Source organism: Hyla sarda, chromosome 10 (assembly GCF_029499605.1).
Source record: "Hyla sarda isolate aHylSar1 chromosome 10, aHylSar1.hap1, whole genome shotgun sequence".
NCBI lineage: Eukaryota > Metazoa > Chordata > Amphibia > Anura > Hylidae > Hyla > Hyla sarda.
In genome coordinates this window covers 137,107,193-137,123,030 of record NC_079198.1, presented here as the reverse complement: position 1 = coordinate 137,123,030, position 15,838 = coordinate 137,107,193, and the positions used below count along the sequence as shown (strand labels likewise).

The 15,838-nt window shown below is 42.0% G+C and overlaps 1 protein-coding gene across 11 annotated transcripts in view; it reads left to right on the top strand.

Annotated features, from left to right (window-relative positions):
* LOC130293821 (calmodulin-binding transcription activator 1-like) overlaps positions 1-15,838 on the top strand; it is a 1,711,968-nt gene that overhangs the window by 1,657,779 nt on the left and 38,351 nt on the right. For 8 of the 11 annotated variants that reach the window (XM_056542962.1, XM_056542965.1, XM_056542966.1 and 5 more), the window contains 4 exons: positions 2,902-2,922; positions 6,568-6,761; positions 8,131-8,205; positions 12,932-12,962. In XM_056542962.1, coding sequence (XP_056398937.1) covers positions 2,902-2,922; positions 6,568-6,761; positions 8,131-8,205; positions 12,932-12,962 — 321 coding nt within the window. The remainder of the gene's footprint in view (positions 1-2,901; positions 2,923-6,567; positions 6,762-8,130; positions 8,206-12,931; positions 12,963-15,838) is intronic. The other 3 variants (XM_056542967.1, XM_056542968.1, XM_056542963.1) reach the window with 2 other exon arrangements.

Sequence of the window (15,838 nt, the reverse complement as noted above, 5' to 3'; positions counted from 1 at the left end):
TAACAGCCAAATACAATTATCTAATTTTACAGTGAAAAGTTAAAAAAATAAATAAAAGGATTAAATAGAAGGAGGAAATAAGGCAGCCGGATTGTTTTCATTGCAGGGAATATACATCTCTAAATGCGGCGGCGGTAGATTTCGCCGTTCTTCGTAGAGTGTTGGCTGTAAATGAGAATAACACAAAGACTCTTCCTTGCGATTCAGACTAATTGGGACTCGTTCCCGTTTTCCGCCGGTCGTGTTGGTCTCTTGCGCTTCGTGCAGAGTTTTTGTCTCTGCTTCATCAACACGTTGAAAGCTTTGACGGCTTCGAGTTACTGATTAATCAGAGGCTCCAGAAATAGATTATAGGCCAATCCCGGCCAAAGGTCTCAAATTAAAGAAGCACTCTAATTATTATTTTTTTTTTTTTGGGGGGGGGGGGGGTCACATATCATTCACACTCACCATCATAGTTGTACAGCACAGCTGCATTCATGTGTTTCAATACTGTAGCTGGGTCATGTTATCACCAGCCAGACCCACAGAAATTGCATTGCTTAATTTGTCACAGACGGGGTAAGTCCTGTATTAGATAACTTCCTGTGAACTACAGAATGACATAATCACCTATCAGACCCCTCTCCTTCTAGCTCTATCTGTATACTGCTGCTTCTGCTATGTTTACAGGATTTGGATATATAGTAGTTATACATTTCCCCTCTAGGTCTATCTGTATACTGATCGAGCTATCTCTATGGGATCAGGGTATATAGTAGTTATACCCCTCCAGCTCTAGCTGTATACTGCTGCTATCTTTATGGGATCAAGCTATATAGTAGTTCTGCACATCCCCTCCAGCTCTGTCTGTATACTGCTGCTGCAATTTCTATGGGATCAGGGTATATAGTAGTTATACACATCCCCTCCAGCTCTATCTGTATACTGCTGCTGCTATTTATATGGGATCAGGATATATAGTAGTTCTGCACATCCCCTCCAGCTCTATCTGTATATTGCTGCTGACTCTATGGGATCAGTATATATAGAAGCTATACACCACCCTTCCAGCTCTATCTGTATACTGCTGTTATCTTTATGGGATCAGGATATGCAGTATTTATACTACTCCCCTCCAGCTCTATCTGTGTACTGCTGCTAAAACTAAGGGATCAGGATATATATTAGTTATACACCTCCCCTCCAGCTCTATCTGTATACTTCTGCTGTCTCTATGGGATCCGGATATTTAGTAGTTATACATCTCACCTCCAGCTCTATTTGTATACTGCTGCTGCTATCTCTGTGAGATCAGTATATGTAGTAGCTTTACACCTCCTATGAGGCTTTGTTCACACATTGCATTTTTTCACAAATGGTGCTATTTTACCACATTTGTACAAATGACAGTAAAACTGCACATGGTGTAGACTAATCCCAACCCACTGATGAGTCTAATCAGTTCACCCGGGTGATATCCAGCACCAGCAGCCTAATTAGAGGACCAGGTGCAGTGATCAGACTCCACCCCCTCTCTGTGCAAAGCCAAATGATTCATTGGAAATGTAGGCAGCATTAGAAAATCATTTCGGTGATACAGCTTCTTCCAGTTTGCCTTCAAACCCCATGCCTGCCATATTAGCTAAAACAGGTAAACACAAGACATACACGAAAGCCTCTACATTATTCTCCAACTATCTATCTAGTCTATGCTTCACTATGTAAGCAAAAAAAAGGGGTACTCCGCTATGCTTCACTATGTAAGCAAAAAAAAAAAAAGGTTCTCCACTGGCCAGCGTTCGGAAATTTTTTTTCCGAATGCTGTTTTTGCCCTGCGGGGGTCAGCCACGCCCCTCGGGATGTCACTGCCACACCCCCTCAATGCAAGTCCATTGACTAGCATTGAGGGGCATGGCCATGACATCACAAGGGAGGTGGCCGACCCCCATAGCGCGACAACAGCATTCGGAACATTTCGTTCCAAACGCTGGCCAGTGGAGTACCCCTTTAATGAGGCACTCTGCCCCTAGACATCTTATCATCACTGGGGCCCCCAGCAATCTCCAGGCCGGCACCCCGGCATTCTGAACATTTATGTTCATAACGCCAGCGTCAGTTTTACCTGTTTTTGAGATCATGCCACTCCCCTTCCATTCATGTCTATGGGAGGGGGCGTGACGGGACATCACAAACACAGAAGCCTGAGGCGGGCATTTTAAATATAAATGTTTCGAACGCGGGGCTGCCGGTGGTCCCAGCGATGATAAGATGTCTGGCCTTGTCATCGCGGGAGGTCCTAGCGTCCGTACTTCCCCCGCGATCAGACATCTTATCCCCTTTCCTTTGGATAGATGATAAGATGTCCAGGGGCGGAGTATCCCTTTAAGATAAAATCAAAAATCGTTTGGTCGCCGAGGAGTAAGTAAAAGCGAATGTCCCGGGTACACAGTGGAGATTTTGGACGGCTCGAAATGAAATTAATTCGGAGGAACAGCCACACACAATGTGTTGAACGCCTATTTTACTTTGTTGCAAATTCAATAAAATTTGGGAATGGACATTAAAGTTTTACGAGCGCAATAAACATCAGCCAAGCAGAAAACGAGAGCGGCGTAATTATACATCCGAGCCAATGAGCTGCCTCCCCGCTATCAGAGGCCGGAGATCCGTCCGATGATTCACTCTAATGAGAAGTCACTGTGGTCGGCCGAGAACATTAAACCGCTTCTTTTTAATTACGTTCAGATAATTAAAGTATTGTCAGATTCGGTCATTTCAGTGAAAACAGACATTTTATTGTCACCCGGTAACTCTCTCGCTTAATACGTCCTAAAATAATTAAAGATTAACCAAATTCTTATTTTTTTTTTATTGTTTTTTTTTTTCTTACTAACATTCCTTATTTTATTCTTCCCAAAGCTTACATGGATAGCCTTGAAGGTAATTATTATTCTTCTATAGATAATATGATGTTATGTATCTGTATTAACTGGGATCTAAAAGTATTTTAGCAATGCTCCCTATATCTTATAATTTCACCTTCTTATCCTATGGGAGCTTAGACAAGTTATTATTTATAATTCAGCTCACACGGTTTAAAATTCAGCCATGTATTTTAATTTAAGTTTGCTTAAAGGGGTACTAAACCCCTAGACATCTCCTTTGGATAGGGGATAAGATGTCTGATCATAGGGGTCCCACCGCCGGGACCCCGGTGATCTCTGTGCAGCACCTGGTGCTGGGTTCAATCCCGGGGGATCGTGATGTCACAGCCACACCCCCTTGTGATGTCACACCACGCCCCCTCAATGCAAGTCTATTGGAGAGGCATGGCAGTCGTCACGTCACAAGCCCCTGGCATTGCACCCAGCTTTCTAAACAAGCGCCGGGTGCTGCACAGAGATCGCAGAGGTCCCTGCCGGGACCTTAAGATCAGACATTTTATCCCATGTCCTTTGGATAGGGTATAAGATGTCTAGGGGCGGAGTACCCCTTCTATAAGCATTAAATGGTCTTACTCAACTTATTTCTAATGACTTCACCCACTGATCCTTTTGGAGCTTAGGCAACCTTTATTTTAGTATTAAATATTTGAACTTACATACTGAAAATGCAGCAGGCATTTCTTTCATAATAAAAAATGGTCTTTTCCACCCTTAATATTTTTTAGAACTTCACCTTTTGATCCTATAGAAGCTTAAAGGGGTACTCCGGTGGAAAACATTTATTTTTTTTGTTTAAATCAACTGGTGCCAGAAAGTTAAACAGATTTGTAAATTACTTCTATTAAAAAATCTTTACCCTTCCAGTGCTTTTTAGCAGCTGTATGCTGCAGAGAAAATTATTTTCTCTTTGAATTTATTTTTTGTCTTGTCCACAGTGCTCTCTGCTGACACCTGATCAGGAACTGTCCAGAGCAGGAGAAAATCCCCATAGCAAACCTATGCTGCTCTGGACAGCTCCTGACCCGGACAGAGGTGTCAGCAGAGAGCACTGTGGACAAGAGAAAAAATAAATTCAAAAAGAATAGAATTTCCTCTGTAGCATACAGCTTCTAATAACTACTGGAAGGGTAAAGATTTTTTAATAGAAGTAATTTACAAATCTGTTTAACTTTCTGGCACCAGTTGATTTAAAAAAAAAAAAATGTTTTCCACCGGAGTACCCCTTTAAGCAAGTTATTATTTAGAATTTAGCTTTGTTCACACAGTGTAAAATTCGACTATTTATTTTATTCTTAAGTCTTTAGAGGTAAATGCTAGAACTGTTACCCTAAAATACCACTGATCCTCTTGGAGTTTAGGCAACATATTATTCAATATTAAATATTTGAACTTTCATACTTACATACTGTTAATGCAGAAGGAATTTCTCACCTAATAAAAAAATAGTCTTTTCCACCGTTAACTTCACCTTCTGACCCTATTGGAGCTTAGGCAAGTTATTATTCAGAATTTAGCCTTGTTCACACAGTGTAACATTTGGCTATGTATTTTATTCTTAAGTCTTTAGAGCCAAATGTTAGAACTTTTGCCCTAAAATACTGTTAGTGCAGCAAGAATTTCTATAACAATTAAATGGTCTTATCCACCCTATTTCTTATGATGTCATCCACTGATCCTATTGGAGCTTAGGCAACTTATTATGTAGTATTAAATATTTAAACTTTCATACTTTACATACTGTAAATGTAGAAGGAATTTCTTTTCTAATAGACAAAAATGGTCTACCCTTACTATTTCTTAAGACTTCACCCTCTAATCCTTTAGGAGCTTAGGTAAATCCTTATGCAGAATTTAATATTTAAACTTTCATCCAAACATACGCGAAATGCAGCAAAAATATATTTTCAATCAGTAATATATTTTAAATCAGGACTTTCACTGAAAGACTTGTCACTAGGTCCTGTAAAGCGCTTCATTATCCCAGGATTATGTGCTGAGTGTTAATGGATAAGTGATAACTGATAAGACAGTAGTAACTCAAACTGGACAACTCCTTTTAAAGGGGTAGTCCCATACCCCAGCGTCCCCAGCACACGGACGGCCGTAATCGTGATGTCACGACAACGCCCCTCATGATGTCACACCACACCCCCTCTATTCATGTCTATGGGAGGGGGCTTGACGACCCTCACGTTCCCTTCCATAGACATGAATGGAGGGGGTGTGGCGTGATGTCACAATCACTGCCACCCACTCCAAGCGTTCTGAACAAAATGTTTAGAACTCTGGGGTATGGGACTACCCCATTAAAGCAGAACACTGGCCGTATTCCCTAATTGAGATGCATTTACCCCATAGATTTATAACCAAATCGTTGATCAGAGGGTTTTCGATCTAGTCAGATAATATACTCCACACAGAGTTGTACTCATATGCAAATTCCATAAAAGAGCCCCTATCTATCGCATGCCCTTTTATAATACTGATGTCCTCATATTACATAAAAGGTAATAAAACTATATAAATATCATGTAATATGATTAAGGGACCTTGGTATCGATTTATACACAATGGCCCCACTAGCTGATATTTATTGGGCCTATTAAAGATTCCCCTTTTAATGTGTTTTTTAAATCATCTGGTGCCAGGAAGTTAAACAGATTTGTAAATTACTTCTATTAAAAAAATCTTAATCCTTTCAGTACTTATCAGCTGCTGTTATGATCCACAGGAAGTTCTTTTATTTTTGAATTTCCTTTTTGCCTGACCACAGTGCTCTCTGCTGACACCTCTGTCCATTTTAGGAACTGCCCAGAGTAGGAACAAATCCCCATAGAAAACCTCTCTTTCTGGCACCAGTTGATTAAAATGATTAAAAAATAAAATTCCCTTCAGAGTACCCCTTTAATGATAAATACAGCATAGAGATCAGAAGCCAGGAGCGTGGTTACTTAATTTCATCACCTCATTCAACTCGTCATACACAGGCCCAGGTTTATCCAGATATCTCTTACCGACGTGTTTGAAGAATTATTTTTACATCTGACCTTTGGCTCAAATATCTCTCGGTGAGCATTTATTTTCCACTGATAAATATGCAGTATTGTTAGGGAACATGCAATGTGTGCAGTGTGACAGATGGGACAGCGGGCCCGCTGCTATGCCATGAACATCAAACACTTGATGGCCCTGACACTTAGCTTCCCGGTAATAGACTATTTATGGTTGTATTAATCTTCATTACCGGCTGCTAATTGGCCCGCGTAACTAAATGAAGCCCTAATTTCCCTCTCAGGCCCCGACTATCCAAGGTTATTGAAGAAAATATTATGAGCTGTGCAATATAGGTCCATTAAATCACAGTCCGGGCAACTTTATGAGGCCTTCATACTCTGCCATTTTAAGTGGTGCAGTGCATCCCCCTTATGGTCATCAGAACCCCTTACCCAGCTTTTCTACAGTCCTGAATAACAAACCTGCCTAATAAATCATTGATACTGGAAGAGGGAATGTAATTCTACATAACAATGGAGTATTGCTCTTCCTGGGAAAGTTGTGTGACATCCCTTATGGGACCTATACCTGCAGCCATATTCCTTTGACTTGCTCAGACTTGTCATGTTCTTATCTTCCCGCACAGTATGCACTTTATAAAAAGATGACCCAAGCTGCAATCCTCATCCAGAGCAAATTCAGAAGCTATTATGAACAGAAGAAGTTCCAGCAGAGCCGGCGCGCCGCGGTGCTCATCCAGCAGTACTACAGGAGCTACAAGGAGTGCGGGCGAATGCGACAAAAGCGTCGGACGAGTTCACTTGTACAACAGAAACTCAGGTGAAAAATGCTTGGAGTCTAGTTTTGTGCTAGATACTGTGTGTTTAAGTTACACTGTTCAGCTTATGTGCACGACTTCACCCCTTGACCCTAAGGGAGCTTGGAGTTGCCCTGGAATTACTGTCAGTGAAATAATTATCTATTGAGTGGTTCTTCTTACAGCACAGGGATAGCTGATAAGACAAAAGTTAATTGTGTATAAGTTATACTATACAGGATATGTGTATGACTTCACCCCCTGCCCCTAAGGGAGCTTGGGAAAGTTATAATTCAGTATTAAATACTTTTTTAATCTTACATATATAAGAACAACAAACATTTATTTCCTATCAGCATTGAATAGGTTCTCCTTTTTACATTAGGACTCTCACTGGTAGACCTGACAGGTCAGTGGGCCAAGTAAAGAGCTTTATTTTCCCTGGAATGTTATTATCAGTGAAATGATTATCTACTGAGTGGTTCTTCTTACAGAACAGGGATAGCTGATGAAACAGAACTTATTCAAACTGTTACCCAAGCTGCTAGATACTGTATGTATATACTGTACAATATAAGTGTATGACTTCACCCCCTGACCCTAAGGGAGCTTGGGAAAGTTATAATTCAGTATTAAATACATATATAACCGTACATATATAAGGACAACAAACATTTATTTCCTATCAGCATTGAATAGGTTCTCCTTTTTACATTAGGACTCTCACTGGTAGACCTGACAGGTCAGTGGGCCAAGTAAAGTGCTTTATTTTCCCTGGAATGTTATTATCAGTGAAATGATTATCTACTGAGTGGTTCTTCTTACAGAACAGGGATAGCTGATGAAACAGAACTTATTCAAACTGTTACCCAAGCTGCTAGATACTGTATGTATATACTGTACAATATAAGTGTATGACTTCACCCCTTGACCCTAAGGGAGCTTGGGGAAGTTATTATTCAGAATTTAATGTATAAACTTTCACCCTTTCATACACCAAGGGCAAAAAAACATCCTATCAGCATTAAATTGTTTATCCTTTTTAAAATTAGGAATTTCATTGGTAGACCTGACAAGTCAGTGGGCGCCAGGCCCAGTAAAGTACTCTTTTTTCCCCCCCGAAATGTTACTGTCTGTGTGTTCACATTAAACCATACAACATATAGATGAATCACAACACAAAAATGCAAAGAACATCATAAAAGGAAATAGTTTTGTCAGATTCCTCCCACTTGGTCCCCACACTGGCCATAACTCACTGTATATGTAGTGGATCCTAAGATTATTTATTATATGATATCTGTAAGCCCCACCCCATGGGGTGGGCCGAGGGACTGATGGACTATATATATATTCATGACCTTTAATCGACCATTTTCTCCCCTTCTACAGAAGCAGTCTCCTGACGAAAAAACAAGACCAAGCTGCTCGGAAGATTATGAGGTTTTTACGCCGCTGCCGTCACAGGTATGATATCTCCGCACTAAACATGCCTTAATGTAGACGTGCATCATTGGAGGCCACTAGGACCCGTACACGTGTGACGCAATATAGTGGTTGACGTAGTTGACAGATACGGGGCTAGTGCTGGGGAAAAAAGTTTTCCACTCAAGGGCTGGTCCTGCAGGACTCCTGCTCATGGGAATGGTGTTCCTGCCGTGGAAAAAGTGCAGGAACTTAGTTCCCACGCGTTCCTGCAGGACTTGAGCCCTGTCAGCTCCAAAGGGTCAAAGGGCAATATTTGCCTCCTGAGCACTTAGGACTTAGTTAGTATTGCCCGGGTGATGGAAGCTGATCAAAATCACGTAAAATAAAAAAATAACAGGACTTTAACAGTTTGACAGAAGCAGGTGACTGGAGATGATATTTATGGGGGGTTTATATTAGGGGCAAACTTTCTTTTTTCTGCAGCATTTTTTACTGAATGTGAATTGTTAAAGGGGTATTCCGGCTTTATACATCTTTCCCCTATCAAAAGGATAGGGGATAAGATATATGATCGCAGAGGTCCCACGCTGCCTCCGAGACGGGGATGTGACGTCATGGCTACGCCCCCTAGTTATGTCACGTCACGCCCCCCTCCATTCATGTCTATGGGAGGGGGCGTGATCGCAGAGGTCCCGCGCTGCCTCCAAGACGGGGACATGACTTCACGGTTACTCCCCCTAGTGGCGTCACGCCACACCCCCTCCATTCATGTCTACGGGAGGGGGTGTGGCGTGACGCCACTAGGGGGAGTAACCGTGAAGTCATGTCCCCGTCTTGGAGGCAGCGCGGGACCTCTGCGATCATATATCTTATCCCCTATCCTTTGAATAGGGGAAAGATGTATAAAGCCGGAATACCCCTTTAAGCTGCCGCACTCCGTACATGACTCCTGAAGATAAAATCCCAAGCATCACCATCCATCTCTATCCAAGTAAACTTGCTGTAAATATGAGCAACTACTGGTGGAGACTGAAGAAGTGTCCCGAAAAGGATTTAAATGGTGCGAGACAGTAGAAGGATACGGGAAGAGGAGGGGGAGGAGGACACGTGGCAAATAATGGAAATGATAGGTGGATATATCGGCCAAGTGCCCGGAGGATGGAGGGGCGGTCACCATGTTAATGACCATGTTGGAAAAGCGATAGACAAAAGAGAAAGCAGATTTATGGCCCCAAAAAGGAGACGCACTTCTGGAATATAAAGGGGGCGATGACGCCGTGTAACAAGCAATAGACGAGAATGTCACAAAACAGCGCCAAAAAAAGTCTCTTCATGACCCCGGCCCTGATATCATCTGCTCAGATATTTATGAGTTGCCAGTTTGATTAATAATAAAGTTTGTGCCCCCTCTATGCTGCTGTTATAAATTGTAGGTCATTAAATGTATAGATAGGATCAGGACATCAATACTTTTGTTTGCATATGACCCCTAAAAGGTTCAGTAGGGACATGAGGAGCAGCTTCTGAATCCTCAGGACACAAGATGATTAGTAGTAGTAGTAGTATTATGAATAAGTTAAGTCACTGAAAAAACATTACATTACTTATCCTGTACTGATCCTGAGTTATATCCTGTATTATACCCCAGAGCTGTACTCACTATTCTGCTGGTGAGGTCACTGTGTACATACATTACATTACTTATCCTGTACTGATCCTGAGTTATATCCTGTATTATACTCCAGAGCTTTACTCACTATTCTGCTGGTGAGGTCACTGTGTACATACATTACATTACTTATCCTGTACTGATCCTGAGTTATATCCTGTATTATACTCCAGAGCTGTACTCACTATTCTGCTGGTGAGGTCACTGTGTACATACATTACATTACTTATCCTGTACTGATCCTGAGTTATATCCTGTATTATACTCCAGAGCTGTACTCACTATTCTGCTGGTGAGGTCACTGTGTACATACATTACATTACTTATCCTGTACTGATCCTGAGTTATATCCTGTATTATACTCCAGAGCTGTACTCACTATTCTGCTGGTGAGGTCACTGTATACATACATTACATTACTTATCCTGTGCTGATCCTGAGTTATATCCTGTATTATACCCCAGAGCTTTACTCACTATTCTGCTGGTGAGGTCACTGTGTACATACATTACATTACTTATCCTGCACTGATCCTGAGTTATATCCTGTATTATACTCCAGAGCAGTACTCACTATTCTGCTGGTGAGGTCACTGTGTACAGACATTACATTACTTATCCTGTACTGATCCTGAGTTATATCCTGTATTATCCTCCAGAGCTGTACTCACTATTCTGCTGGTGAGGTCACTGTGTACATACATTACATTACTTATCCTGTACTGATCCTGAGTTATATCCTGTATTATCCTCCAGAGCTGTACTCACTATTCTGCTGGTGAGGTCACTGTCTACATACATTACATTACTTATCCTGTACTGATCCTGAGTTATATCCTGTATTATACTCCAGAGTTGCACTCACTATTCTGCTGGTGAGGTCACTGTGTACATACATTACATTACTTATCCTGTACTGACCCTGAGTTATATCCTGTATTATACTCCAGAGTTGCACTCACTATTCTACTGGTGAGGTCATTGTGTACATACATTACTTATCCTGTACTGATCCTGAGTTATATCCTGTATTATACTCCAGAGCTGTACTCACTATTCTGCTGGTGTGGTCACTGTGTACATACATTACATTACTTATCTTTCTTTGATGTTGATTCTATGTTGTGAACAGAAGTTTTTAATTCAAATATACGTTGTGTAAAATTGTAACATTGTTAAGATTTTAATTGAATTTAATTTAGACTTTTAGTTCTTCTGATAAACCTTTCATTATGTTTTAAAAAGAATAGTCGATAATCCTAAATAGGTTCTAAATCTATTTTATGGGACTTAACCATCCAGGAAGCAGTGACATCACTAGAGCGTCTGACAGTGATGAGGTTTATGAGTGTGATGTCACTGCTTCCTAGTAAGCTGATAGGCTAGATCCACTGAGGTGAGTATTTCATTATGCACCCTTGGGTAGGAGACTGTTGCACCAGATAAAAGATATTGTATTATGTACGGCTTACACCTTATCCTTGATAAATAGTGTTTGTTCTAGATTCACGTCAACAAGTAAAAGTGTACCTGTTATTATAGAGGACTTTAAATATGTGGTAGAGACATATAAAATGTGTTTATCAGTCAGGGTCTGAATGTTCAGACCCCGACCGATCAATAGAATGAGCTGGGAGAGTTGCTTACCGCATTCTCTTCCCGCCTCTGTAACATGACCAGGACTGTCTCATAATGTTAGTCTATGGGACTGTTCTACTGATCGACCGGGGTCTGAACCCTCAGACCCCGACCGATACAAACCTATGTCATGTGCCCAGGACATGTCAAGAGTTTTTACACTGACTGGTCCACTTTATGAAGTTCCTCACTTATAGAGTCACCATCTTGTGTGTCCTTCACCACTGAATGTAACATGTCATATTCTGGTAAAGGAGTAACAAAGGAGGCACTCACCCATAAAGTGCAAAATGTATTTATTCTTCGTGTAGTTAAAAACTTAGTGCCTCCTTTGCTTCTTTATTACTATTTTTAAAGAACATGTTCTTATGAAGATGAGCCCTGCTAGTTGAGCATCTTAAAGGAAATCTGTCACCAGTGTCACCTGCACTAACCTGTCGGTACCGGTAGGTGCAGATGACACTGATGACAACGGTACTCACCTTGTCCCGTTCCTTGGTGGGGATCTTTGGAAATTTCCTCCATTAGCTCCAGTCACGGGCGGAGCTTACTAAAGTCACCACTGCTGCGAGAACCTGCAGAGAGCAGCAGCAGCTTGGGGCATGGGCTGAGCTTAGTGACATCACCGCTGCTGCTCCCTGCTGAGAGAACAGCAGCAGTGACGTCAGTAAGCTCCGCCTGTGCCCCAAGCCGGGTGCCCGGAGCAGAGCTAATGGAGGAGATTACCAAAGATCCCCGCAACAGAATGGGACAAGGTGAGTACCGTTGTCATCAGCGTCACCTGTGGTTAGTGCAGGGGTACTCCAGTAGAAAAACATTTTCTTTTAAATGAACTGGTGCCAGCAAATTAGACAGATTTGTAAATTACTTCTATTAAAAAATCTTATCAGTTGCTGTATACTACAGAGGCAGTTCTTTTCTTTTTGAATTTCCTGTCTGTCTGACCACAGTGCTCTCTGCTGACACCTCTGTCCATGTCAGGAACTGTCCAGAGCAGGAGAGGTTTGCTATGGGGATTTACTCCTACTCTGGACAGTTCCCAAAATGGACAGAGCTGTCAGCAGAGAGCACTGTGGTCAGGCAGAAAGGAAATTCAAAAAGAAAAGAACTTCCTGTGGAGTATACAGCAGCTGATAAGTACTGGAAAGATTAAGATTTTAAAATAGAAGTAATTTACAAATCTGTTTAACTTTCTGGCACCAGTTGATTTAAAAACAAATGTTTTCCAGTGGAGTACCCTTTTAAGGTCCATTGCCATACCTGGGAAGCCGTGAAGGGGTATAAGAAAGATATAGGTTGTGCCGACTTCTTTATCTGCCTGCATATGTTATATTCTGGAATTGGGGAATGACTGATAACGAATACAAATGTCTGTCCAAGATCTCTCTATATAAATGAGTTCTCTTTCAGTTCTGCGCCTTTTGCTAATAGCTGTCTGCTATTGTTTTGCTATCTAAAGCCCTCTGGTGGACCATAGACTGTTCAAAAGGGTGAGTTTAGTTTTTGCAAGTCAAGATTCTCTCTTGCGTTCCTAACCCGTTGCTTTGTGCTTGCTTGCATGGGGCTGCAGCCGAGAGCTGTCTGCAAGATACACATCCATTCAATGCAGAAACAATAGAATTCATTCTATTGCATTTTCTGATCCAGAACCTTTATTTTTTTGAAGTAGCACATATGGGTATGCCAACAGTAGACTTGCATGACTCATCCATGGGACCTTTATAGAACCATCACTGGGCATGCTTAGAAAGTGGTGGCAGGAACCAGCAGAAGGTGCCTGTTTCTGCCTTCCAAGAACACGGGGGTTGCACTGTTCTCTCAACCATGGATGTAACATTCTGCTTGTTTACCTTAGATACAGCATACAGTAGATTGAAGAGGGTGTTCATAATACTGAAATACCTTGTTGGGATGGCACTAAAGGGTTATTCCAGTTTCTACAAGAGTTATAGATTTATTTTGGTGGGTGGTTGGCATGACCTTCATGGTGGTCCTCAACAGAGATGGTTCTAGGACTTTAGAACCTGGGACCATGTTGCATGAGTTATGGGAAAAAAGTGGCTCCAAGAAGGTTCCCCACTCGTCGGTAAGTACCTTCGATAAGATCTGCTCAGCAGAGGGCAACTGTGAGGGTCTCAACAGTGGAAATTGGAATACCCTTTCACAAGGCACCCGACACCTTTACACAGTGGAGGCAACCCTTTTGGGGGACTGAGTCAATGTTCATGAGAAGGAAGCCCATTGGGGTGTGAGTCTAGTTTGGTGTTGAACTTAGCAGTCATCAGAGCTGTCCCACTGCTGTCTGAGAGTGACATCACACTTTGGGCAGACCAAGTGGTTAGCATTAGAGGATCTCACAGTGCGTGACATTATTGGAAAAGGCAGGGACTTCAGCATTACCAGACTAGTGTAGCACCCCATGGCTGCTTCAGACCAGTATGGTTCATGAATGGTCCATTAAGTCTTCATTGTATTGCTAATGGGTCATTGGGTTATTTTAGGCTTCCTGCCATCAGTGCTAGAGGTTCTTAGGAGAGCAAGAACCTCATGGACCCAATAAAGGTTCTTATGCATTAGCTAGGGGTTCTTAGGAGATCAGGAACCTCATGGACCCAATAAGGACTCTCACACATGAGGTAGAGATTCTTAGGAGAGCAGGAACCTCATGGGCCCAATAAGGAATGTCACACATGAGGTTGAGGTTCTTAGAAGAGCAGAAACCTCATGGACCCAATAAGGACTCTCACGCATGAGGTAGAAGTTCTTAGGAGAGCAGAAACCTCCTGTACCCAATAAGGACTCTCACATGTGAGGTAGAGGTTCTTAGGAGAGCAGGAACCTCATGGGCCCAATAAGGACTCTCACTCATGAGGTAGAGGTTCTTAGGAGAGCAGGAACCTCATCGGCCCAATAAGGACTCTCACGCTTGAGGTAGAGGTTCTTAGGAGAGCAGGAACCTCATGGGCCCAATAAGGACTCTCACGCATGAGGTAGAGGTTCTTAGGAGAACAGGAACCTCATCGCCCAATAAGGACTCTCACGCATGAGGTAGAGGTTCTTAGGAGAGCAGGAACCTCCTGTACCCAATAAGGACTCTCACACATGAGGTAGATGTTCTTAGGAGATCAGGAAGCTCATGGACCCAATAAGGACTCTCACACATGAGGTAGAGGTTCTTAGGAGAGCAGGAACCTCCTGTACCCAATAAGGACTCTCACACATGAGGTAGAGGTTCTTAGGAGAGCAGGAACCTCCTGTACCCAATAAGGACTCTCACACATGAGGTAGAGGTTCTTAGGAGATCAGGAAGTTCATGTGCCCAATAAGGACTCTCACGCATGAGGTAGAGGTTCTTAGGAGAGGAGGAACCTCATCGGCCCAATAAGAACTCTCACGCATGAGGTAGAGGTTCTTAGGAGAGCAGGAACCTCATGGACCCAATAAGGACTCTCACACATGAGGTAGAGGTTCTTAGGAGATCAGGAAGCTCATGGACCCAATATGGACTCTCACGCATGAGGTAGAGGTTCTTATATTAACACCGGACCATCCCTCAACATGGCTGCCTCAACTTTGGTATATAAAGGGTGCTTTTCAACTTTTTGTCAAAATACTCGATGCATTAATATTTTTTGCAAGAGTATATTGCCAAGTCTCATCTCTGGTTGCATGCCTATATTTCCTTTTTTTTATTTTTTTATTTCTTTACTTATTACCTTAATAAAATGTGTTGCATTGGAGATTTTTACATTTATAGATGACAATCGAAATTTTATTTTTTGGATGCGGTTGAATGTTTTTGGAGTATTTTTCTTAAAAATAATATTCAATTGTATGTTAGAGGAAGACAATGTGAGGTGCAAAAGCAGGATCCACTGTTTATAATTTTATTTGATTTAGTACAAAACATTGTTGTCACTTTCTGGGAGACCTTTGCTGCCCCCTAGAGGTCTGATCGATATGTAGTGTACAACCTTATACAAATGTGTACAGACTGGCGGCAGGGCTCCAGATTTTCCCAAACAAAGAAGTAGTCTTCATTATGTGCAACCTAGCCATATCCATACTGTGGTAATACCTGATAGGCTATACCAAGGGTGTCCAATCTGCTGTTCTCCAGCTGTTGCAAAACTACAATGCTCAGCATGCCCGGACAGCCTTTGGCTGTCCGGGCATGCTGAGCGTTGTAGTTTTGCAACAGCTGAAGGGCCACAGGTTGGACACCACAGGCCTATCCCTTTCGTGTATACAAAAAAATTGGATAACAGCAAATTGCATTGACAACAGTGACATCTAGAGTATAAAGGGGGTAGTACACTGTTGGTAACGGGAATGAAGGGGGATTTAGTCCTAATAAAACTAGGGG